The 25,097-nt window shown below is 45.1% G+C and overlaps 3 protein-coding genes across 6 annotated transcripts; 1 reads left to right on the top strand and 2 right to left on the bottom strand.

The window, feature by feature from the left end:
* Positions 1–330: 330 nt before the first annotated feature.
* On the bottom strand, positions 331–10,283 carry fhl1a (four and a half LIM domains 1a). Of its 2 annotated transcripts, none has more exons than XM_047051543.1 (6): positions 10,178–10,283; positions 2,015–2,196; positions 1,223–1,400; positions 883–1,052; positions 616–802; positions 331–538 (listed from the first exon to the last, which is right to left on the bottom strand). In XM_047051543.1, exons 2-6 carry the CDS (start codon positions 2,168–2,170, stop codon positions 384–386), a joined length of 846 nt encoding a protein of 281 aa, XP_046907499.1. In that variant the 5' UTR covers positions 2,171–2,196; positions 10,178–10,283; the 3' UTR covers positions 331–383. The 2 variants fall into 2 exon arrangements, with proteins under 2 accessions (XP_046907499.1, XP_046907416.1); XM_047051460.1 differs by lacking the exon at positions 10,178–10,283 and adding an exon at positions 4,602–4,736.
* Positions 10,284–12,673: 2,390 nt separating this feature from the next.
* Positions 12,674–22,910, bottom strand: slc9a6a (solute carrier family 9 member A6a). 3 transcript variants are annotated; one of them, XM_047051303.1, is made up of 17 exons: positions 22,518–22,910; positions 21,870–22,069; positions 21,277–21,354; positions 20,993–21,069; positions 20,765–20,877; positions 20,402–20,507; positions 18,842–18,983; positions 18,327–18,432; positions 18,038–18,126; positions 17,749–17,862; positions 17,404–17,515; positions 16,981–17,134; positions 16,708–16,738; positions 16,501–16,589; positions 16,145–16,250; positions 15,609–15,917; positions 12,872–12,906 (listed from the first exon to the last, which is right to left on the bottom strand). In XM_047051303.1, the coding sequence occupies exons 1-16, from the start codon at positions 22,801–22,803 to the stop codon at positions 15,657–15,659; spliced, it is 2,064 nt and encodes a 687-aa protein (XP_046907259.1). In that variant the 5' UTR covers positions 22,804–22,910; the 3' UTR covers positions 12,872–12,906; positions 15,609–15,656. The 3 variants fall into 3 exon arrangements, with proteins under 3 accessions (XP_046907179.1, XP_046907336.1, XP_046907259.1); XM_047051223.1 differs by having other exon boundaries at positions 12,674–15,917; XM_047051380.1 differs by having other exon boundaries at positions 12,674–15,917; positions 16,501–16,586.
* Positions 22,911–23,267: 357 nt separating this feature from the next.
* pfdn6 (prefoldin subunit 6) lies at positions 23,268–24,687 on the top strand. The gene is made up of 4 exons (XM_047020184.1): positions 23,268–23,481; positions 23,732–23,802; positions 23,900–24,024; positions 24,327–24,687. The coding sequence occupies exons 1-4, from the start codon at positions 23,418–23,420 to the stop codon at positions 24,445–24,447; spliced, it is 381 nt and encodes a 126-aa protein (XP_046876140.1). The 5' UTR covers positions 23,268–23,417; the 3' UTR covers positions 24,448–24,687.
* Positions 24,688–25,097: the final 410 nt, after the last annotated feature.

Raw genomic sequence — 25,097 nt, 5'->3', positions numbered from 1 at the left:
CGATAAAGCATGTATAGTATGTAATTCAAGAAGCATTTGTAACAAGTAAATGTCATATTTGTTTTCTTATAACAGTTCCAGTGAAATATGGAAAAGATCATTTACTAATATGGCTACACGTTTCTGAATATTGGCCAAGCTTTTTGGTAAGTCACATTGCAAGCCTACGAAAGCAAACCAGTTGTTTGTTAGTATTCGACAACGTGCGCTGAAACTGAACACTGAGAGATACCTAGGTTTATATTCAAACTTCATTAAATCATATTCATGCTCTGCAGTTTTAACTATTTCCTTTCAGAATCCCCATACTGGTCCAGTATACATCAGTTGTTTTGTCCTATCACTAAACAGATCACCGGAGCACCTGCCCCTCACTGGGCGGCTCACACCTTCTTGGCACAGTCGGGGCAGTAGATGTCCTCCTCGTTGATGACGAAGCGCTTGTTGGCCAGGGAGAGGGAGCACTTCTTGCAGTTGAAGCAGTACTCATGCCAGGAGTGACCCTCATAGTTCACCACGTTGGTCCCGTGGCCAAACCCTGGAGGAGGTGAGTGAACACCAGGAATGAGTCCAAGATCTGAGTGTGTGCGAGTGTGTATGTGTGCGTTACCTTACCTGTGATGGGGTTCTTGCAGGCATTGCACTTCTTGGCCACAGAGGTCTTGTAGCAGTCCACACAGTAAACATGCTCCTCGTGGGAGGTGAAGCGTGCCCCGGCCAGGGGCTTACGGCAGGTACGACACACAAAGCACTCAGAGTGCCAGGGCTGGTCCTGGTAGCTCAGACCCCCTGAGGTGATGGCCTGAGGGAAGGAGGGGTGGATCAGAATCGCTATTGGAGCTCAAAAAGACATCATTAAGGGTGAAGGTATCTCGTGTTTACCTGCTTGCAATGGAAGCATTTCTTGGCAAACTTCTTGTCGTGGCAGGGGGCGCAGTAGATGTCATCGCCCTTAGTCAGGAAGCTCTCAGTGCCGATGGGCTTCTTGCAGTCATAGCAGGTGAAACACTCCTCATGCCACACCTTGTTCTTATACTCCACATTCTTTGATCCTGCAAGTCACACGTGTCAGAGTCACTCTAGAATATAATAGAAAAATGCATTGTCCACACTCCAGACATGCTTTGGTTACTGTCACATGGAAACATGCAAAACACATCTGACAGTGTACATAACAGATGTAACTGAAGCGTGCCGTATCAGAACCCATGGGTGTACCGACCTGGCATGACCACCTTGTAGCAGCCCTGGCACCGGTTGCCATCCTCGCGAGAGCCGCACTTGCCACACATGATCTTGCCATCGTCCCTGGCGCTGAAGGACTCGCTGGCTAGCGGCTTGTAGCACTTGGCACAGCGGAAGCAGTCCTCGTGCCAGTAGCGGTTCTTATGGTGCAGTTCCTGGACAGGAAAGAGAGGAGGAGAGGGGGAGGAAGGATCACATGATACCGAAAACAACCTTCTCCCTCTTCAGTCATTTTTCATGGATTTACACTTATATTTTTACATTTGACAGGTTTTCTGTTGGAGAACTGAGCCTGTCCCATTTGGAAGGCACTGAGTGTCAGTTGGAGAGCAGCGCTCTCCTCTGTGAAGGGGCTGGCAGCCCACATGTCCACTCTCACAGGACGAGAATGGACACGGAACAAACACCTCAGACCTCATTAGCATTGATAGTGTGTTCATCACACGTAAGGATCTGGGACTGGAGATCAGTGTCGTGTGTGATGATGCTCATGGTGGAGGAGGGACGAATCATTGAATCCAGGCTTTAATCTGGGCATCTGAACCAGAGCCCAAGGGCTTGGTTGCTGATTCTATTATTGAGCCATAAAAACTAAGAAAGATGCATGTGCACAAACACATGCATCTCTCTCTCTCTCTCTTTGTTTCTCTCTCTCTCTCTCTCTCTCTCTCTCTCTCTCTCTCTCTCACTCTCTGTGTCTCTCTCTCTCTGTGTGTCTCTCTCTCTCTGTCTCTGTGTCTCTCTCTGTCTCTCTGTCTCACACACCCACCTTGGCATCGACACCAATGGGACGGCGACACTCGGCGCAGGTGTTGGCACACAGTTTGTCAAAGCACTTGGTGCACACGTGTTTCTCATCCTTCTTCACGTATTTCTTGCCTTGCAGGTTGTCACGGCAATAGTAGCAGTCGAAGCGTTCGGTCATTGTGGAGGTGAGATAGCTCTTCGGCCCTTTAGAAACATGACACAGGGATGAGATTTAATGGCTGACAGACTTTCAAGGCTAGTTCCACAGACCAGGTTAAGTGTAGTCCTAGATGGGACATTTTAATGGTTTCTGTTCATCAAGGGAGGCTTCTTAATTTAATACTTAATTATGAAAATCCAGGCAGTAGATTTAAATTATTGTGTTATGATGTTGAACTGATTTACCACAGAGGGGCAGTGTTGTCCATATTTAGATTTGATCAACATCATACCAGACCCACTCTACCACTGGAGAGAACTCACCATGCAATCCATAGCTAATATACCATCTTAGTACTTTAGTAAGATATACATCTCTCAACACTCAGTATGATATAGTACTTACAAGTAAATCCCTCAAACTTTACACAGCTGACTATGACATCATCATCCATCCATGTGTGAATACAATAAAACTACAGTGTAAACGACATGCTCCTTAAAGATATTTCAAATAAACACACACACACACACAACCCTGTCCTGTCCACCATAACAACACAGAACAGCAGGAAGGTATGCATGTTCAAGATGTACCCCCACAGTGTGTCCTCTAATCAAGCCCAGCCGAGCACGGCTTAACCACAGCATGCCAGACCGCTGAGGGAGGTGTGTGGAGCCCCGTGGGGGGGGGTCAACGTGGCTCACAGATGTCTGAACAGGGCTTCACTATGAAGTCATCCACTGTCTCCACGGCTGCTGCTTTATCAGGCTTTGCTGGAAAGTTTGTCATCTTATTTTTAGAAAGCCTGGCTCACTCCCTCACTCCATTCCATCTCTCTCTCCCTCTCTTTCTCTCTCTCAACCCTTTTGTCTCTCGTCTAGCTAGCGAGATATCATTGGTTGTTTTTGTAAACAGAGTAGTCCCTTCGCTCCTCTCATCAACATTCCGGCATTCCCATCACAACGGGCAGCAGGGAGCATTCACAGGCACCACCAGAGTACAGGCTCTCCCAGCTTTTTCGAGCGTTTGGTAAGGGTGTGTGTGGGAATGTGTGTGGGTGCAAGAGAGAGAGAGAGAGTGTGTGTGAGTATGTAGCTTCTTGCCTTGATTGACCTTTCAGTAAAGCTGTTACCTGAACTCTGATTTAAGACTAGTCAGGCAAAATTCTGCAACACAGTGTGTCAAAAGGATAGTCAACAGTTCACACATTTAGTGATTTAGCAGACGCTCTTATCCAGAGCACACAAGCAAGGCTATAATTCCATTTTACCTGTAATTTCTTTGACATTTATGTTAAAGGATTGTCATCTCTACTTTCTAATCCTGTTTTAACCACGAGAGTGGTAGAGGGGGGAAATACCCTTGACAAAATGACGTTATATTCTGGTAACCATAGGAACACAGCAAATATTTATGAGAATGTTTTGCAGCTCTGTAAATGATGTGTGTCTGTGTGCGTGTGTTGAGGAGAAGCCTCAGGCTCTGGTATGTGCTCCTAGCTACAGAGGCTGGTGGAGATGGATGGATGGACTTGAATCCAATCCAATTGAATCCAATTGGCAAGAGCAGGCCAATGGTCTAGTCAGAAGGTCAGTGTCATGTTATTTTAACACAATGGAGAAAAGCCAGATAAACGATCCAAATGATCCAAATTCCATACTGAGTACTTGAGCTCACATGTAGACTCTTGGTCTGGGGAAGATTTTGAGGTCAGAGCCACTGGAACCATTGTTAGCATATAAATGTCCAGTGATTAAGCACAAAGCCTTTCAGAAGGGGATTATAAAACAGCTGCCCCCACGGAAACAGCCATGGTATGCACCAACAGTAAGTTCAGGAGGGGTTGGAGTTTACCACTTGGGTCTCTGGGGGGAGAACACTGCACTCCACAGTGAAAGGTCAGAGTGAGAGGGATGGGTGGTGAGTCAGGGTGGTGCCAGAGATAGCCACACACTGGTGTAGATGGATGCTCTTACGGTTCATCAAAGCTGAACCACTCAACACAGGGAGGTGGTGTGAGTCAATAACATCAACAGCTCTGGTCTTAGGGCCATCTGTGACCTCCAGGATATTACAGAACAATCAAACACACTGTTAAACAGCTTGCTCACTGTCACATATAGTATGCCTGTAGAGAGCTCATTCAATCACCATGGAATTAATCCTTGTTGTTCAGTGATGATTAAAAGCTATATAACCAAACGCTATCTCTTAAAACTGCATCAATACCACAAAAGTGCATTCACCAAGCCTATCCTTGACATAGCACAAACTGCCAGAGGACCTCAACTCATGCACTTTAAGCCTCACTGATGTTAGTAAATCAACTTCTCCAGCTCCAATGTGAAAATGATACTGTAGCCTAACTATCCTGTGTTAACCAAGTGTCATCCCTGGAAGAACCATTTCAGCATCCCTCCACACCTCCCCCAGTCCCCTTCTTTACCTGAGTGTCTGTAGGTCATGGTGAAGTCCGGGAGATGGAGAGAGAGTTAGATAGAAAGACAGATGAGAAGACAGAGCCCAACTAACAAGGAGACAGTAGTATCCACAGAAGACCCAGAGACAGGAACACCCCCCCACACCAAGGTATGGGGCTATATACCCTCCTCTGACCCATGCCCTGCCCACCCCCATCCTCAACCCCCAGCCCAGCCCATCCAACCCCACCCCACCCCCCAATCCAACCATGAAGCATCCTCTCCATGTAAGGGTATCATGCCTCTACAGAATAGGGTGTAGTGGGGTCAGTGACAGACCTAGGCGAGGATAGTAAGAGAGATCTGATTCCATGGCGATGACATCAGAGGTACTACAAAGGGTTTGAGGGATCTACAATGAGGACCCCCTAAGGACTAAAGATAAGCCCACTGGCCCAACGTCATGTTCTGCTAGTGTTGAGGCAGTGTTGACGTCCACACAGACTAATTAACACAAAGTATCAAGGGAGGAGTCATGCAGCAGAGAATGGATACTACTAGGCTGGCAGGGGAGCGTCATGGAAACAGTATGTGAATCAGGTCTTGGGTACACCTCGGTTTCTGTATGGTTTGCATCATCACACAAACTTGTTGTTGGTCTACTCAAGATGCTGTGAATATGCCTGTGTGTGTGTGTGTGTGTGTGTGTGTGTGCAGCCATGCGCATGCTCGTGTGTCTGCAGATAAAATAATGATGTATTCTGAAAACTATGCATCTGTGAGGTGCCAGCCGAGGCTCATCCGGTCTCACACACAAGAAAGTACATTTACTTCATTTTTCAATGTTGAATTCCTCTCCCTCATGACCCAGCAGCCCTGAGAAGCTATTTCCTTGAAAGGAGTGGGGTGGTTGTGGAGCTCTGATCCGGGTGCAGAGCACAGCATGAGGGGCTTCCTGGGCAACACACTGCCCCGTCAACACTCCTACTATCCTGTCTGAAGCCTGGAGCGGACATAAAATACAGATGATAAAAAGAGGTAAAGCTAGAAAAGGGTTAAAGAAAGAGAGAGCGAGAGAGAGAGAGGAGAGACATACAGAGGAGAGAAAGATTTTACGACAGAGAAAGAGTGATGCCGAAGAAAACTTGGTAATGATGGGAACTGGGGTGGTGAATTCTAGAACATTTACTGGGCCAGGAACCCAATGAGATGATTAAGAAGCAATATAAAGTCAATGACCCAAGTAAATAGTTATATTGTCTATTGTTTTCAATGGTTGATGACTCTGTCACATCTTGTAAAGCAGAAAAACAAAGACACACTCCTGATGTAACAGGTCAAAGATGTGAACACAGATGAATGCATGTGAATGTGAGTGTTTCTGCATATTTTTGTGAGTTTGTACTGAATAAAAACTGCAGTAGCAGATTGGATCCAGCCAATTACAAACTGAAAGCTGTGTTAGTTCTGCTTGTCCACATGTTTAATCGGTCCCTTTATCGGCAAATCCACATAGAAACATTAATAATCAGGCCAGCGCCAAAGACAAACACACCACTTACGCCCCCTCGAGTTATTTTCTGTTTCCGTTAATGTACTCACTCTAATTTCTCTTCATTTTTTTCATCCCCCAATACAGCATCTCTCAGACTCTACCCTGTCCCCTCCCCTCCAGCCGCCCTCTCTTCCTGCCTCTGGCAGCTGGTGTGTTGATTGAAGCTGTCCATGGTTTGTGTCATTCATCAGCTGTTGTAGGCCACTCATGGTACCCTAGTCCTGGAGGTCAAATGGTTCCAAAGACTGAGTGCCGCAAGAATGCCACGACCATCAATATAGAATGTCTGTTTATGCAGTTGTGACAACAGAAGTACAGGTGTGTATGTGTGTTTCTATGAGTGTGTTTTGTGTGTGCGGCGTTTGACGGCGATCAGACAGGCTAATTTGCGGGCAGTGTGTGTTCTCTAGGCAGACAATAGGGTTGGAACACAGCACCCGCCCCCCAGCCTGTCTGTCCCTACGGCCCTGCCCTTACGAGGGACAGAAATAACCACGGCCACCCACCCTGGCAGAGCCTGGAACATCACAACAACCCAGACTGACACCTTTCCAGGTAAAAGCAAAAAAGCGAGTTAAGCTAAGAAAAAAGCATCAGTGTTGAAATGCCTTTTTCCTTAGGACTAAAGCAATCTACCAAATCATTGAGAAATACCAAACTGTGAAATAATCCTCTTGCTCTTGTTTTGTCCCTCTTTTTTCTCTCCTCTCTCTCTCTCTCTCTCTCTCTCTCTCTCTCTCTCTCTCTCTCTCTCTCTCTCTCTCTCTCTCTCTCTCTCTCTCTCTCTCTCTCTCTCTCTCTCTCTCTCTCTCTCCGTCTCTCTCCGTCTCTCCGTCTCTCTCTCCCTCTCTCTCCGTCTCTCTCTCTCGCCTTCTCTCGCCTTCTCTCTCTTTCTTGCTCATTCTCTTGGGTGTGGTCTTCTGCTTACTTTGAGATGAAAACCAAATATGACCACAGCTCTGGTGTGTTATTATGATATCATGGGAGAAAATCTCATAAAGACGACTTCACCAGACATATAACTAAACTTAGTCAGTGTATGTGGTTCATGTTAAACTTCCGTAAACTCAGAAACCACATTGATATAATGCACGGTATGAGCCATGGTTTTTTATGTATGAGCTTGGCGTCCTGCAAAAATAAGATGTTTCCAAAATATCTACCTCTCTAAAGACTGTGAGAAAGGCAAGGTAGACAGTGTGTATGAGTGTGTACGTGAACATGGGATAGCTTTAGAAAACCAGGAAGTCTGGAGGGTATCTACTTCCTGAACAGACTGATGGAAGGTCTCTAGGGTCGTTAGAGCCAGAACAAGCCTCCTCCTGTGTCTACATTGTGCACTGCAGCACTTTTGACCACAACACCAACTGATGTGAACTAGACAGCCTTTCATTCTGGGTTCCTGTTTTAGTCTGGTTTTATATGGCTGTACTATTAACTGAAAGTGATCGTTTAGACTCTACAATAGATTCATAAACCCTTCTTTTGAATGTTTTTGCATTCATATCTCCAGCCAGTTAGTCACTACTTTATGAGTTTGCAGATAGCTAGACTATCCCAGACAGAAACAAAAGGCCAGTCTATCTATGGATTCATTTCTTTAAAGGTTCTGCTGTGACTCAGTCCCCCTGCTCTCCTGGTCAGTGGACAAGCCAGCAATAGACCTACCTAATCTCTACACACAAACCCTCACACACACAGGCCGTGACAGGGGCTGCAGGATTCTATCAACATTAGGTCACCTAGCAACAAAGGAAGTGAGGGTGGAGTTGTGAGGTTGACTGCGGCCAGATACGTGTGGTTTCGAAAGAGACGCTCAGAGTTCAGCCTGGTGGTTAGCTCAGTGACTACATGGCGGTAACTTCCTTAGTTACAGGACGTGATACGGATATTGAATCAACATCTGTCAAGCCACACAGAACTCCAAAGGGTACACAAAGGTTACGGTCTCTGGACACACACACACACACACACTGCATTTACATTTAGTCATTTAGCAGACGCTCTTACCCAGAGCGACTCACAGTAAGTACAGGGACATTCCCCCCGAGGCAAGTAGGGTGAAGTGCCTTGCCCAAGGACACAATGTCATTTCGCACAGCCAGGAATCGAACCAGCAACCTTCTGAGTAATAGCCCGATTCCCTATTCGCTCAGCCATCTGACTCCCACACACATAACGACATGCCTTTCAACCATTTGTGTTTGCTTTCCCCCACAAAACTCTTTCTGCCATTTCATAAAGCACCAACACTGAATCACACACAGACACTCCCAGATAAAGACTGGGACCGGACAACACTTCAGCCACCCAACTCTCACATGACTCACTCTTCTATCGACACTACAAAAATCAAACACTGCACGTCTGCTTCAATGAGACTGTCTGATGCCAGTTACGGTTAAAGGGGCAGTCAGTGGATTAAAGGCTTTTAAAACACCTTCCCTCTCTCTTTCTCTTCTCTCCTTCACTCCCTCCCGAAGGGGTGAGTCTCTGTTTGACCTCTTCTTCAACCCCTCCCTATCGTCCAGTGGATGACTGTGTCAAATTGCATAAGAAACGTCCAGCCAACTCCCAGTCACCGATGTGAGGAGTCTGGTTCTGTTTGTATAGCAGTTACACATTATGTCTCTAGAAAATAGGAATGAAGGCAATAAGAGCTCTTACTGTGAACCCCAATCCCCCCACCCTCCACTCCAAACAGACACACTAACGCAAATAAACGTGTGACATATTATGGCTCTTTCTCTCTCTGATAATAACAGAACTCTTGAGGACAACGTTTTGGAGGACAGACTATCTCTGCAGAACAGAATGTGATGGCAGCTCACTCTGTCTAAGCCACACACACTGACAGCCACTGCACATTGCCTAATTAGGATCTGCACAGCAGGGAGTTGGAGAGCTAGTGACTTCATGGTTCCATGTGCTATTCTCATTGACATAAACACACACACATAGCAAGGATGTACAGTAGGGCACAACTGTAAGAGCGCTAAGGCACAGACTTGTTCCAATGTACAAACATTGAAGAAGAAGGCTTCTAGGCAGAAAAGATGTGACTTTAATTCCCCAGGATAAACAATGGACTAGGATCAAAGGCTGACTGTGCCTGGTATATGGGACAACACAGGGAACAGGCCCCTGCAGTAACCATGCCCACCAAGCTTATCTTACAACACAGGATAGTGACAAGGACACAGAAGAACACAAAGCAATACATTTTGGTTTCCAGTTTGAACTGGATGGATGAAAAAATAAGCAACAAAAAAGTTATAAGGAAAAGTGGGCACTGAAACCAGACCACATACTAAAGTGGTTAAAGGTTTACCACTTAATATTGCTTAAAATGATGATGTCATTGGGCCATTGAGAAGGAATCCCAGACTCCATTTAGGGCCCAGGTGTCAAAAAGCTGCAGAGAAGAGGTGACATCATTCATGGGGTCTGGAAGCGGTCCAGACCAGTGGTAAGGGCAAGCTTTTGTGTTTCTTAAGTGTTTAGGGCCTAGAACAACATTGTATTGGGCAATCTCAATCAATCACGGTAGTTGTCTTTTCTTGACTAGGTGAAACTACATGAAATATAGGAGATGTGTTTGGGCGTGTTTGTAGTAGTACGAAAAATGTTCTTGATTAAAAGTATTTTCGTAATTTCGTTTCGATTAAAGGTCATTTAAAAGAAGGTTTCATTTTATTTTACAAGTGGATAGAAAACATTTCGAGAGGAAAAAAGAAAACAAGTAAAGGGAGCAAAAATGTGACGGTTTAGGAAGTCACTCACCACAGTCAATACAAATTCCAGTGACATCGATATCAGTCCACTTGCCAACAACTTTGAGCGCAATAGTTTCATATAATTGGTTCATGTCTAAAACGTCTAACCGAACATGCATCTTTAGTTTCTAAGTGTTTAGAGATACTATTTAACGATCTTTGTTTTGTCCACCTTTTAGAACTTAATGGCCACATAGAAAAAAGTTTAGCTTAAGTTGAGACGGTGGATTATTTATGGTTAAATGGAAATTGCAGATAGGTATAGACTCACCTTTCCACGAGCTTAAAGGTGCGCTCCTTTCTCTCAGCACTTGTGCGTCAAACTGTTTTGGCTGAGTGGCTACGGCGCTGACGGTCTTTAAATGCAAGAGGGAGCAGCGAAAAAAACCTGCAGGATATGATCCAAACCTCTCTACGAATATCAACAATGACCTCAGCCAGGAATTTACAAGCTGTCGCTATAAAGTTCTCGTTGGCTATACACTGGTAATGGAAGAAATACGCAAAACGCTATACGTTTTCAGTAAAGTTGCAGTCATGCATAACAAAGAGCAAACGTTCAAGCTTTTATATGATATGCAAATCTTCTTTACATTATTTGTATTTTTTGTCATACTCATGCAAAAAAGGTAACCGTTTCACAGACTGAGTGTTGTATGCTTTTTGTATCATCTTAGGTTGTTGGTGTTCCTTCATCTCCTTCTTTGGTAATGCACATCTTCTACAAAGAAAGCTTACAGCAAGATGAGTCACTCTGAGCCGAAAGTAAATACACCAGAAACCTTTCTTCAAGCATAAACAACTGAAAAAGAATAGCCATGGTAAATGTACCGATGTAGCAGAAACCAAATTTATAAAACATGTTTTCAGTGGAATGCATCGATTCTTAATGGTGTCGACCATGCAAGGATTTCCATGACTTATAAATCCTGTTATTGTGTTTGAGTGGGTCCAAGCAGGGATGTTTTAGCTTGTGAAGGATTAGCCGTCTCAAGGGCCCCTAGGAGGTATGACAGAGAACTGCGCCTGTCTGACTGGAACTATCCCCCCTTTAAAATAGTTACGGTGGCGGTCCAAAATGACACAGACTCAATGTAAATACCTCGTTTTAAAGAGTATACACTTTCATTGGCAAGGTAGGCAGATTGGTGAAGTCTCCCAACACCACTAACAAATCATGAGTTTAATGCCAGCTACATGTTTCTCTACAACATTCCACAACACTTCAAGAATCCAAAATTTAAATCATACAAATCTCACTCTCTGGAGGTTTAGGGGTCACAGGTGGTGGTCGACCCCTTCACCCAGGCAAGTGGAAAAGCAGACATTTTGGTTTGCGTTCAGAGAACTCAGAACTGGTCGTGTCTCGGTGTCTGCAATGTTTTATAGGTGTCTGAGTCTCTCCAACATCAGGGTAGAAATATGTGTATTAATACAGAACTGGTGCGCCACTCTGGCACAGGCGGAGGAGGGAGAGCACAGAGATCTGGTTCCTGTCATCTAACGGAGAGAGTGGGAGAGAGGGAGACAGAGTGAGAAAAAAGAGAGAGGTGTCAGCTGAACCAAACATGTGGTCCATTAGGGCATGAATTCTCTCCTCTGCCTTACAGAAGATTACAATCGAAATTTGTTATAAACAATACCTGTGTAACACAGTGAGTTACTGTCAACACATACTGCTTAATTGTCATAGCCAACCATGACTCATGCTTCAGGAGTAAAAACACCTTTGTTGACAACGAGGAGACAATTATCTGGCCTCAAGTCATTAATTGCTGAATTCTAAGACTAACAATGAATGGGTGTTCTAGTGAGGAACAATGGAAAGAGAACAGATCACTAAGGGTCAACAGCAGCTCTTCCCGTTGGCCCTGCCAAGTAACTCCACAAATCTTGCTTGAGTGATAGATAAAGGCCAGGTTTAAAGAGGGGGCTGTTGTGCCATCCCCCTTGGGAGGTGAGATGTGGAAAAGGTGCTGAGAGGTTGCTAAGTCACTGCACATGCTATCCCACACACAGAAACTCCACTTCAAGTCAAATGCAAAGGGGCCTCTGCCCAATGGTAAAGTTGTGAGAGGAGGAATGAGACAGAGAGTGAGACAGCAGAACGAAGCAGGGAGAAAGAGGAAGATAGTCCCCCTTTAAAGATGATATTACCACTCAGGACTGTACCTTCACAAAACAGGCATTCTTCAAGAAAGTCGTGCCCATATTAGGACAGCAGTATCTCCTATCTGCTCCAAGGAAATGTGTTGGAGGGAGAAAGCACTTCTCACACACTTCTCGCTGCAGAGAAAGCTGCGTCCCATCCATAGCACTCACACTCCCTCGCAAGATGAATGAGATATATCCACTCAATACCAGGTTCAGAGAAACCTTTTACAAACCAGGCTGACCTACTGGAACTCCCGGAGAAAGCTGAAATCCCACCTTGGCCCGTGTGCTTAAGGAAAAGATGGAAATATCTCCAAGAAGGGATGTGGAGAGGAGAGGTGAAGAGTGGAGTTTTGAAGAGCTGTCCACCTACGGGGAATGTGGTCCAGCACCAGGAACAGAGGCCAGAGCTGGTGGATGAATGACAGGAATGACTTAGGAGGATTTCCTGTCCCATTCCAAGCCAAACCTACAGGGACGGACCGTGGAGGAGAGTCTCTGGAGATGATTAGCCTCATTCTTAAACCCAGAACATGCTCATGTCTGCACTCCACACAGCTTTTAGGGTGCAGGGCTAGGATAAGGAGGGGAAATAAGGAGATACAGAATAGGGTTTAATCAAAAGCACAGGCTTTTGTTTATTGAACATTGCACGCACATGAACAGGTGAGGATATTTATACAGATGTAAACAGTCAGTACCTGCAACACAGAGGCAGCACAGTGTCAAAGACAGACACACACCCACACACACACACACACACACACACATACACTCGCAGGCACAAGCCACCACACAAACACACTCGCATGCAGGCACACATGCACACACGCAAACAAACACATGCGTGCACACAATCACACACACACACACACAGCTATTAGTCATTATAAACACGGAACACAGTCTGAAACAGAGCACAAGAAGCTCCTTTGGTCAGATACTTCAGATTAGAGTCCAATGATTAAGCCAATTACAAGTTAACATTCAAAAATACAGAAATTGGACATATACTGTCAGACCAGTACAGGCTTCATGTGTGTATGTATATAGGTCTTTTGCTGTGTCAGTCATAGAATAATAGTAACTCAACTGGTTTTAGTTACAAGACCGGGTCTTAGATCAAAGGTATGGAAAATGAATTAGGCGGATCATGCTTGGTCTATGCCATGGAACTACTATGGAAACATGGGCTTCTTTTGGTATCAAACATACGCTCAGTAACATCAGAATGACCCGCACAAATGTTAAATCAATGCACACACATTTTTTAGAGTTTCACTTCTGATCAAGGGGTGTTCTTCCATACGTCCGATCACCTCAGAAGATGAAGCCACCACACCCGGAGGGAAACGACAGCAGATCAATAACTAAAAAAGCTCCACAAACCCATCCTTTACTGGACTGATCAGACTGATCAGAATGATCCGAGTGATCCAAATTCCCTCTAAATGTTCTTTGTTCTTCAAACATGTGACCATTCAAAAGCAGCTAACAAAAACTTGCAAGACAATGAAAAGCTAAAATCAAACAAACTATTCTCAATACCATAGTGCAAGTGTTTTTTTAATTTTTTTATCCTTGATTTTATTCTCTCAATTTCCCTTCTACTTAAACAAAACTTTAAATGGTGTCGAGAAAAAAGAGAAAATGTCCTGCACATAGTAGTGTCTAGGGGCATGCCTGATAAATATGGAGAGAACATGCTCAATAATGACTTCCTGCATGGCAGGAGATTAAACTGTGTGGACAGCCAGGGCATGTCTGCTACTCTGCTGTCACCCCTGCTCCTGTACCCTCTTCCATCACACACACACACACACACACACACACACACACCCTCCTGCCTACCACTCACCCTCTCTCTGTTCTGTTGTTGTCTGGCATGCGGCCTGCATCCGTCCACATCAACACTGCGTTGCTAGGGTGGCGTCCTGTCAACGCTTCCTGTCACAGTTCATCAACAGCTGCCACTGATCCTGGACCAGCCACAGGGCAGCAGGACGGCAAAACAGCCTCTGCTCACTAGCGCCCCCTACCTCCAGCATACACAAGAGCATGGTACAAAGGATACACTAACATGGTTTTTGTACAGTAGAAGTATAACACAAGCAGGGATAGACTTTCATTGTGTGCAACCGGCTGTCATCTTCAGGTCCCTAATCTCTCCACATCCTCATCAGGAACATGACTTTGTCACTGGAATGATTTTTAGCATATATAACAAAGCACTTGTTCAACAATCATGTCAATGAACTCCAAAATGATTTTCCCACATATTCTTTTATAATCTCTCAGTATCAAATGTTTGATTCGCGATCCCTTCACAACACAGTACCAAGCACCATACTGTACACTAATCTATTATACATGTCTGTCTTCTTATCATATTTACATGAGGCAGCACATCTTCAGTATATTGTGGTGGAGATACTTACACCAGTCCACTAAATTAACAACACTCTAATTGATCCTGACCCACAGCAAAGGATTAAGATCATATCAATATTAGTCTCTTAAAACATTTCAAACTGACATTAAAGTCAATAAACCTTTGAGCCTTCAGGTTCTTTATATGTAAAGATGGTGACAAGTTACACGAATATGTAGCAAAAGTGCTTCATGCTAATGTTGCAAAAAGGATACAAAATAGAGGTGGACTGCATTTGAATTTCACAAAAGATCAATGCAGGAAAAAATGGCACTAGCTTTCATCGCCGAGTCAGACCTCTGGTTCAGAACAGCCCTTTCTGTCTACTGTGAGTCCCATCGGCTTATATAGTAAGGTGTAAAACCCTCTCCAAGGTCACAGTCAGAGGTCACTGGTAGAGATCCAAGACTTGTGCCGAGTCAAATGGGCCGAGTGGCAATATATTGTCACGATTCTATTTTCTACAGACAAAATAGTTCAAACTCACACTGTCACCACCTGGTGGACCATGGAGTGTACTTAAAACAAATAAGATAGGCACTTGATTGTAACCGAATTCACAGCAACGCGGAACACCAAGGTCGACAAATATCTGTTCACACTGTCACATCTGAGAAGGCAGCAACATTCAGGGTCACACCCAACCACAAAGCTACACACTCCAAAAAAAAAAACGTTTTGCCACCCGCAGACAGATTAAAAAAGATTCACAACTTAGCATGCATCTGTTAACTGTATACTACACTGTGATATACGCAGACAAATAGGTTGGTCTAGGCTAACTGCTGTACTGTCATTTCAATTAGTAGACTAATGCATGCTGATAGACCTTCTCTTATACGGTGATTGCCTTGTGGTAATGTCGTAAGCCAAACAAACACATTCACTGTCAACTGGAATGCAAAAACACTTAAATAACAGTGTATATGACAGTGATGCCAGACACGGCAAGCCGACAGGGATGAGGTAGAGACAGTGATTAGCCACTTCAAGAACGAGGAGACAGTGGAAAGGAACGAGTGAGAAAAGAGTTAAAGAAAGATGAGGCAACGGTACGGAATAGGATGGCGAGAAAGAGTGACAGAGAGAGAGATTGAACCCGTCTTTTTCTCTGTCTTGTCAGTGGGCGGTTAAGGAGTGGAGTGGTCGGGGCTGTGGGACCGCCTCACATGTGCAGGTGGTGGGGGTCCGTAAAGGGGGGTTCGGAGTCGTCCATGGGCAGGACGAGGCGCGTGCCCCGCATCACCAGTTCGTGATCCCCACAGGTCAGCTCCCGGTCCAGCTCCTCCGAGGTCATGGCCGCCGGTCCGCCGCTGGTGTGGACGCCGCTGCCGTCCGTGCTCACCGTGATGTCGCCGTAGGTCAGGTTGATGTCGCCGTCCGTCAGGATGAGGTCCGAGTCGTCGTCCTTGAGCTGGCCCTCGTTCTGGGGGGGAGAGGGATGAAGTGAGATATCCCACTCAGGTCAAAAACAAGGAGCGAGTTATACGTCTCCCTCTCTCTCCCCACCCGTAAAAACACCTTAAAGAGTTCCTTTATACTCAATAATCAGTGCTGTGTACGTGTCAGTACATCATCATCTCCTATTTGTATGCACAGTACAATGAAGTCATAGGAGGACCATGCAGGCTATCAGTCTCATGCGGAGCTGACCTCGTAGGCCTGTGGGCTGGTGAGGCAGCGGGCCAGGGGCCCACAGCAGGCAGGCAGGGTGGTGGTCAGGGGGGGGCCGCTGTGGGTCAGGATGGGCTTCAGGTAGCTGGAGAGGGTTGAGTCAAGGACTCACCTGCTCACAAGTTTAGAGATTCACAGTCGTACAACATGTTGTGTATGTTACTGCTGCACAAGTGTTTGATTTGTTTGAATATCAGTAATACATATATATACACATACATACATACACACTATATGACTCATACATATGAAAAACTGTTTTTATCGGCAGTGGGGAACTTTTGGGTACATTGCACTCGTGCTGTTAAATGCTGGTCAGTACACTAAAAGGATACTTGTGGTCAAAGTTGTACCAGATCCTGAAGAGCCAGGCGCTTTCATGCTTGGTGCTTCTTCTTTCTGAACCCTCTGAAAGGCTCATCTGCTGACATACAAACACACACACACAAACACACACATGAACACACACTCACAGCTTCAATTACAACACGGCTGGATCTATCATTACACAGTACTCATAATAAACATGTTGCAAAACTTACAGAATTATCTTGGTCTGAGTCCACTCCCACACTGTAAAGACACAGAAAAATAATACAAGAACTTTGATTAGAATAAACATACATTTACAAAAGAACATACTCATATCTAAAAGGCATCAGATCTCCCGAACACATCTATCCTGCCCCCCCTGGTCCCCTGGCCGTGGCCCCCTGCCCCCCCTGTCCGTGGCCCCCTGTCCGTGGCCCCCTGTCTGTGGCCCCCTGTCTGTGGCCCCCTGTCTGTGGCCCCCTGGCCGTGGCCCCCTGGCATACCGTATGCGCTGGCAGGAGAGCATCTGGGTGGTGCCCCCCCCGCAGACCCACACAGTGAAGAACACTACCAGCAGGGTGGTGCTGAACATCATCTTCCTGGCATATGTGGCCGTGTCTCGTATGGACAGGGCGAAGGTCATCGCCCCGCGCAACCCTGCACAGGAAAGACGCTACGGTCAGACGAGTGTGTGATTCACAGTTAACAAAATCGATGTCTGCATCGGTGTGTCTCATCCATGGTCCATTTAGATAGATAGCATGGATGTTCAGTCACACAGTCAACCCCAGGCCTCAAAGAAGACGAGAGGGTAAACCACTTACAAGAACAAAACAAAAAGCTCTTAAACACAGATAACAGTGAGAACCCTCATCCACAGAGGAATGTGTGGGTTGCGAAGGCATGTCTGTGGTAACCCATCGTACCAGCAAACATCATCATGTGCTGGAAGTTGGATCTGATCTTGTTGCGTCTCCCCAGATTGAGGAGGAAGGAGAGGGGGTAGATGTTGGCGGCCCTGCCCAGGAACACAGCCAGCTGGAGGGGGAACAGGTCAAGGAAAGGGGCCTAACAGAGATGGGTCCTAAAACAACCTCTTGTAACCTACCATACTTAATACTCAGACTTACTTTTTAACTTTCCATTAAGTCTGTAGCAAAATGTGTTTTTGATAGATTCAAATACAAGTACAAGTTGGCTTGGAAATGATTATACACCACAGTCCTGGGTAGACCAATCATCGAGAAACCTTTCAATTTCTGATAGGATACAAAGGCCCCCACGATGAAGCTGGGGTTGAAGATGTGGTTCTGGAAGGTGAAGAGCGCCAGGCCCATGTAGGAGAAGATGAAGTTCTCCGCCAAGAAGTTCAGCAGTTCAAACAACTACCAGGCACAAAAGCAACAAGTGTACTGATTCAATTCCCCTTAACAACTCCATGGAAATAGTAGCTAGATGGTTGGTTTCAGGTCCACTAATATGCATTGAACAATAATAATACATAAATAAAATATATATTAATAAAATACATTAAAAAGCAAACTTTTTCTGTGGTCTGACCTGTTTGGTTCTGTCCTGGGACTCAGGAGAAAGGTTGTTGAAGGTGTAGTGGGCCTGAGTGATACCACAGAACAGCACGGCAACCACGCCTGGAGACAGGAGGACACACACACACGGTGGTTCAGGTCCGACAAGCTGCACATGAATGTAGCTGTGTATGTGTGTCTGGATACGTGCGTGTGCGCGATGGTTAGCATGTCTAAATACAGTGTGTGCCTGTGTGTTACGAGTGTGCTCGAGCCTAAACACAATGTGTGTGTGTTGGTGTGTGTGTTGATGAGGACTGCACCTGTGAAGCCGCAGGCCTCTGCCAGTAGGAAGGTGCTCCAGGACATGAGGAAGAAGAGAGCCGTCTCCAGCAGCTGGAAGTCCCTCAGCTTGGTGAACTTGGTGACGTGAGCACGGTTAAGAACAACACAGGACGTCAACCAGCTCTACTACACCGCCCTTCCTGGACCCTACCTACTAAGACAGGTAGGTATGAGAGACTTCAAATATGGTTTTATTCTTTGGCTTTCGAGTCAGTTTAGGGTCACACGTGATTACTGTAATTTTGATGTTTGTCTGTTGTTCTTATTCATTGTTGTTTTGCCCTATTTGATGATTTTGTACAGCACTTTGGTCGGCATTGGCTGTTTTTAAATGTGCTCTATAAATAAAAATGACTCGACTTGACAGTGCACTTCCTTAAAGGTAATACTAAGAGACTAAAGCTCAATGTGAACATGCTGACAGCACTAGCTGGTGAGGTATTCCTGTTCCCAGAAATGGAATCAAAACATTGTGACACTCGAGGAAGGATATGAGGGCGGTGACGATGCCTGTGGCCACTCCCAGAGCGAAAGATCCACTGAAGACCCCCAGAAAGACGCCAAAGGACTTGAGCACAGCCGTGACCTCGAAGGTGTGGCTGTTGTCCCCCTGAGGCTGGTACGCTACGATGGACCTGGGACACACACACACAACAGAAATGGTCAATTTATATGACAATGCATTGGCACTGTATTAGAAGGACAATTAAATCAGGCTGGCAACACATGATGAAAACACATAGCTGCTCACATAGATGATGTGTCGGAGTATGTTCACATCAGAAATATGATTCAAGTGCAGGTGGCTCCATTAGGGAAAGAACTACTGGAGGGGTTGTCTCTCCCAACTGACAAACAATATTGAAATATCTGATATGATACTTTACTATTTGTCTAACATTTGAATGTGGAATATGTGAGTGTTATTAGTTACCATGCATATGGATTACATAAACAGAAGGGTGTATAGTCTAGACTACACCTTATCTGCCCTTGCATAGGGGAGTATGGTCATTTCCTTTCACTAGAACGGGGGCCGCTGATTAATGACAATAACATGTATGGGAATTGAGAAACCAAACATGCATGACCAGCTGACGCTTTGAATCCGTAACGTTAGATAACTAAGGAATCCCTATGCCTAATTCCAGCTCAATCTATCAAAATGGCTGCGAAGGAAAGCCTTGTAGGTCTCCATGTGTAAAATAAGAGAATATGTGACGTTAAGCTTGTGGATATTTTTTCTAACAGCCTCCCTCTTGTAAAGGAGATTACAAGGCTGGGGCGCTTGGCCTCAAGGCTGGGAGTAGAAGCAGACTGAAGCTGAACTAGAGAGGACTGGAGCTGGGAGTCACGGGCAGCAAGAGAGGATCATGCTAGCTGGGGACAGAGACCCCTTCCCCCCGCACGCACACACACACACACATCCCCACTCCTATCACGCGAACAACAAATCACCAGACCTCCACCATCCCCGGTAGCACCATGTCAGACTGTTGGTGCACTTTAAGAAACCCATTTGCCTTTTCAGTGGGATCATATTGGAGACATGTTAGACTGCCTATAGACATATTGCGAGACTTTGACTCTTCAAATGTATCTTCTTTGATGTTTAAAGGGTAAGGTGTCTGGTCATTTGCTGTATCAACTCAAGCCACCGCAAAATGTCCAATCTGAGCTATCACACCCGTTTATGGGCGTGTCCCAAGTCTCCACCACGACCTCTACAGACTGATTGGTTCTTCCAGTGGGGTGTTGTCCCCATGCACTGTGACGACCGTAATAAAATATTATTCTGAAAACAATCACAGAGTTCCAGAGGGAGGAGAGACGAACTGTTAGGGGTCTCACACATTCCATATCACACTGTTAATGGAAAAGTCATTGTTTAGTAATACATTATCACACAGTCAATACCACAGACTAATATTGTTTGTGTGTGTTGCTTACAAACACCACACTATGGACAACAAGGCTTTACAATGAGAGTGTTCAGAAGACAGACGGACAGACGGACAGACGGACAGACAGACAGGTGAGGCTGAGGACTCACGAGGACAGCACCACGGCCACTGCATCATTGAGAACGCTCTCCCCAAATAGCAGGGCGTACAGATCCACATCCACGTGCAGCTCGTTGAAGATGGCCAGCACAGTGACTGCAGGGACAAAGGGCACAGTGGACCTCAGACTAGCACATAGTACACAGCGCACCCCCTTTGTGAACGTAAATCAGCCATTTCTTCTCAGAACACCTAAAGTTTGGAACCGTTTCGGCATGGCAAGAAAGCAGTCCCCCGAGCCCACGGTCCCATCACGGGATGCTACACCACCTGATACAGCTGTCTGGGTCTCTTACTGGTGACCTGTTTGCCTGTGAAATGACTGTGTGTGCTACAAAGGTCACAGCTCCTACCAGGGTCAGTGGCAGAGACGATGGCTCCGAAGAACAGGCAGTCAGTGAAGAAGAAGTCTCCGTCCAGCTGACCCACCTGCTTCATCAGCGTGACACAGCCATACATCAGCAGCCTGAGGACAGGCCATATCTCATTACACCCGCAGCAGCCCTCCTGCATGTGCCACAGCTCAGCCGAGTGGCACACGCACACACAGGCAGAGATGCGTCCAGCCCGTGGATGCTTACCCGATTACGAAACAAGATATTAGTGTTCCCAGGAAGGCATACGCCAGGATGGAGCCCATGTTCCTGAAGAAGTGTCTCTGAGAGAGAGAGAGAGAGAGAGAGAGAGAGAGAGAGAGAGAGAGAGAGAGAGAGAGAGAGAGAGAGAGAGAGAGAGAGAGAGAAAGATCACACATAATATCCATCACTATCTCAAAATTTCATCGGTACTGCAGCATAACCACAGCATGGTCCATCTTTGGTTCGTTGGGCCGGGGGGGGGGGGGCTAGAAATTGTAGCCTCTTACCCGTTTTAAGCTGTAGCCAGCATGAAAGATGATAGGGGGCAGCAGAATGTTGAAGAACACCTCTGGATCAAAGGTCACCTGTGTCAGCAGACAGAAACATCATAAACACAGCTGTCCTACGACAGCTAATTCAAGCAAACATACCTTTAGAGACATATTTCAGAGAAAAACTAGCATGAAAAGTTTACAACAAACCCAGTTTCCATGTGGTTGAAGGAACAATGATTCAAGTCAGTTGAGAGTTACTGAGCAGCATATGCATGCCCTGTCTGGATCAGTAGGCTTTCAGCCCAATCCACAACAATGATTTACAAACATCATTCTAATGGCTGACCAAGGACAAAAATGATCATTGTCATAAAAGAGAAGTTTGTTTACTCTGATCAGGTGACCAGCAATTTAGTTCCAAAAGACTAAATGGCACTATGACTCAGAGATGAACTGATTACATTTGTTTTGCACCCAGTTAGGCTTAGTATAGAACAATTAATCCTATGCGTAGACCCTAAGCTATACCAAAACTCAATAACTGTATTAACACACTGTTTTGCCATTGTAATGCCGTCAGTTTGACAGATTGGGTCCCAATGTACCTTGCGCAGCATCTCGTTGTCCTGAACTTCATCCACCTCGTTGGCATTGATCTCTCCCTTCAGGGTGTACTCGTAGTACTTGCCACTGACGTTGATGAGCAGCGTGGCAGGGCTGGCGTTGACGTGGCAACTGAGAGTGACGTTACTGATGTCACGGGGCACGTGGATGCCATAACGCAGGACCACTCCGACCAGTACGCCTGGTGAGAGAGAAACAGAGAAAGTAGAGAAAGATTTGTGTGTCTGTGTGTGTGTGTGTGGGGGGGGGTTAATGGGTGTGGATGACAAGCCCACTCTCTGGCTCAGAATTTGTCCCCATTGCAATATGCATTAAAGATGTTTTATTATTGTCTTTTGCGTGTGACATTTCTGATGCAAAGAGTTATGTAACATCGGCCAGAAACTATGATTTAGCAATGATCTGAGGTCTCCAAAAACAGTCGGTCAACAACAACACAACAATATTCCTGGAAAATTACTTCCTGGCAGATCACATTCTTGTCGTGCCATTGGTCTAGCGAGCTACAATTTTACGAAGGAGTATGCAACATTTTTTTTATTTACATTTGCCCAGAATAAAACAGCAAACATACAGTGTGACGAGTACAAATGAGATGACATCATCAGTCTCCAGACAGTTTCACTCACCGTAGATCATAGCCAGTCCTGTTTCGTGCAAAAACCTGAATCGGCGGTGTTTGAATAACCAGATAGTTAAGATCGTTAGGGTAAGGAGCATGATAAATATCAGCAGGTCTGCGCTATCTTGTCTGTGGCTTTCTTCAGCCTTCTTTTCTGTAACGATGTTTTCCATGGCACTGTCCTCTGCTGTTGCTTTGCAAAAACATATGCAGACAGACAAGAAAACTAGACTTAGGAGCCACATTGTCCTCGATGCCCGACGAGCACTGCTGACATTTAATTTAAAACCCATGTCGGCGCACAGCCTTCAAGTTGTAGGCCGTCGTTCAGTGGTCTCTCCAGCAATATTTCATGCAGGCTGAGGCTTGGTAAAGCAGCAGACTATTCGAGAGCGACAGAGCGGCGAAGAAACACACTTCCGGTGGCGTAGTTCGAGTATTTAAATATATAGCACTAAATATCGTGCAAACAAACGTAGGCAGCAATGTAAAACATTCTAAAACACTTTAATCAATAACAGAAAAACATTCCAAACGTTACTAAATTCGTTCCAAACGGATTTATTATTACCAAAATGTTGGATAAAACCAGGAGGATCACACGAATTAATTATATTATAACTTTCAGATCTTGAGTAGATATTGACATTTTGTAAAAAGATAAATATATATGACACTCATAAATGTTGTTAATGTATTCTTCAGAAGTTTCAGACGATATCACCGTTCATCGGATTTTGAGGGTTGCTGGATGACTCGGAAGTAATTCCGTCCATTTAATTTAACACTTCACAGAGTGAGCTAACACGCTAAGTTAGCAACTACTTAATCTAAATCATTTTTGTATAACTTTGTCTTGGTTGTGGACATATACGTTACTGAAAGAGTCTTTTAACACCACGTGGACATGGCAGAGGCAATCCAGAAAAAATTACAGTCGGAGCTAGAAAAATACCAGCAGATGCAAAAAGGTAGCAAGCTACTGGATGGTTAGCTAACAAGCTGCCCAGACCAGTGCATGGTCCTCATGCTGTGGATTCTGCTAGCGAGCTAACCAACGCCCAGCTGATTCAGCAGAGTAATCGATAGCTAGATAGCTAGCATGTTAATGAGCCAACTGGTTGTATGAACAATGCTGCAACGATGTCTAAACAACCTTTGCATGTCTAGAACAGAAGCATGCATTGTTGCTAACCCTAATCTACGTTTCCTTCTATTCAGATGTCAGTAAGAGCATGTCTGCCAGACAGAAGCTGGAGGCTCAGCTGACAGAAAACAATATTGTGAAAGAGGTGAGAGCACGATATTTTGTGGGTAGTAGATGCATTTGTCATGTGAACATTATTCTGCATACCCATTAATGCTTCACTGATGCTTTACACTTTTAAGGAGTTGGATATGTTGGAAAACCAGAACACAGTTTACAAGTTAATTGGCCCAGTTTTAGTAAAGCAAGACTTGGATGAAGCCAAGGCAACAGTGGCAAAGAGGCTAGAGTACATCAATGGAGAAATGTAAGTTCTGAAAATACATATGTATGTAATATCCTGCTGATGTTGCAAAGAGGATTGGGAACAATGCCTGTTTTTGTAACATGAGACTTCTCTGTAAAACCCCTGTTTGTCCACGATTTTTCAAATTCTCCCTCAGATAATTGGGTATGTTTGGGTCTCACTTATGACACTGAGCATTACAATTAGTGCCTGACAATATTTTTGAAGACATACTGATGAATCTGCTTGGAGCCAAACAAGTTGCACTTAAATGAAACAAAGATCCCACCCTGGTTGCCATCTCACTGAACTTTTGTTTATAGTCAAAGGTATGAGACACTGCTGAAGGAGATGGAGAAGAAGTCTGATCAGCACCGGGAGGTCCTGTCCAGTCTGCAGCAGGAGTACCAGAGAGCCCAGGGTCGAGCTGTGGGGAAAGTCTGAGCTATAAGTAGAACGGATGGATACACCTTAAATGCTCTTAAGAACAGAAAAGAAGTCCAGTGTAAGGAAGAGCTTGTCTTGCACCCTATGGCATCACCAGAGATTGGTTTTGTTTTCATTGTAATTCAGCAGTTGTTGGTGTTAGTGAGGCTTTCCACGTGCTGTCATTAAAAATAAGTGTTTTTTTTTCATTTTGTGATGAACGTTTTTTTCATTAAAATAGCCTATTTGTGGAAACAACTTGTCAGTGAGTAGGCCTATACATGTTCATGGTTATACTTGTAATGACAGAATTATTACTCTAGTGGGTAAGCATTGTCCAAACTACATATCTTCAATTTAGGCTTGCAGGAACAACTCATGGTACGATCCAGTAATAATGTGTATGTGCAATGTGGCTGCATTACACTGCACGGCGCTGAAAATATATGCCTTAGAGGAGTTTAATTGTGCAAATATGTTTCTTCAATGCGGAGGCGCTTTCGGTCCTGAAGAATGGTCTGACGCCCCATGGTTTTCTTGAACGTATGGTGGGGAGCAGCAGTGGAGCGAAACATTTGCTTTAATTACAGGGGCAGGCAAGCGGTCCATGCGACCAGATGTTTACCAGAAGGATCTCATTCAGACCTCCACTCCTTAATTCAGGTGCA

Source organism: Hypomesus transpacificus, chromosome 1, assembly GCF_021917145.1.
Source record: "Hypomesus transpacificus isolate Combined female chromosome 1, fHypTra1, whole genome shotgun sequence".
Lineage (NCBI taxonomy): Eukaryota > Metazoa > Chordata > Actinopteri > Osmeriformes > Osmeridae > Hypomesus > Hypomesus transpacificus.
Note: the sequence above shows the minus strand (reverse complement) of the source record. Positions and strands in the feature narration are given on the sequence as shown.

Excerpts from the sequence above, each read along its gene's own strand:
- fhl1a (XM_047051460.1), bottom strand. Across the intron at positions 803-882 it reads AATGCTTCCATTGCAAGCAG|GCCATCACCTCAGGGGGTCT; the intron begins GTAAACACGAGA and ends TCCTTCCCTCAG. Across the intron at positions 539-615 it reads CTGCAAGAACCCCATCACAG|GGTTTGGCCACGGGACCAAC; the intron begins GTAAGGTAACGC and ends CACCTCCTCCAG.
- slc9a6a (XM_047051223.1), bottom strand. The coding sequence starts at position 22,803 with ATGGGTTTTAAATTAAATGTCAGCAGTGCTCGTCGGGCATCGAGGACA. Across the intron at positions 22,070-22,517 it reads AGGACTGGCTATGATCTACG|GCGTACTGGTCGGAGTGGTC; the intron begins GTGAGTGAAACT and ends CTCTCTCACCAG. Across the intron at positions 17,135-17,403 it reads GCACATGATGATGTTTGCTG|GGTTGCGCGGGGCGATGACC; the intron begins GTACGATGGGTT and ends TTTCCTGTGCAG.
- pfdn6 (XM_047020184.1), top strand. The coding sequence starts at position 23,418 with ATGGCAGAGGCAATCCAGAAAAAATTACAGTCGGAGCTAGAAAAATAC. Across the intron at positions 23,482-23,731 it reads ATACCAGCAGATGCAAAAAG|ATGTCAGTAAGAGCATGTCT; the intron begins GTAGCAAGCTAC and ends CCTTCTATTCAG. Across the intron at positions 24,025-24,326 it reads GAGTACATCAATGGAGAAAT|TCAAAGGTATGAGACACTGC; the intron begins GTAAGTTCTGAA and ends TTTTGTTTATAG.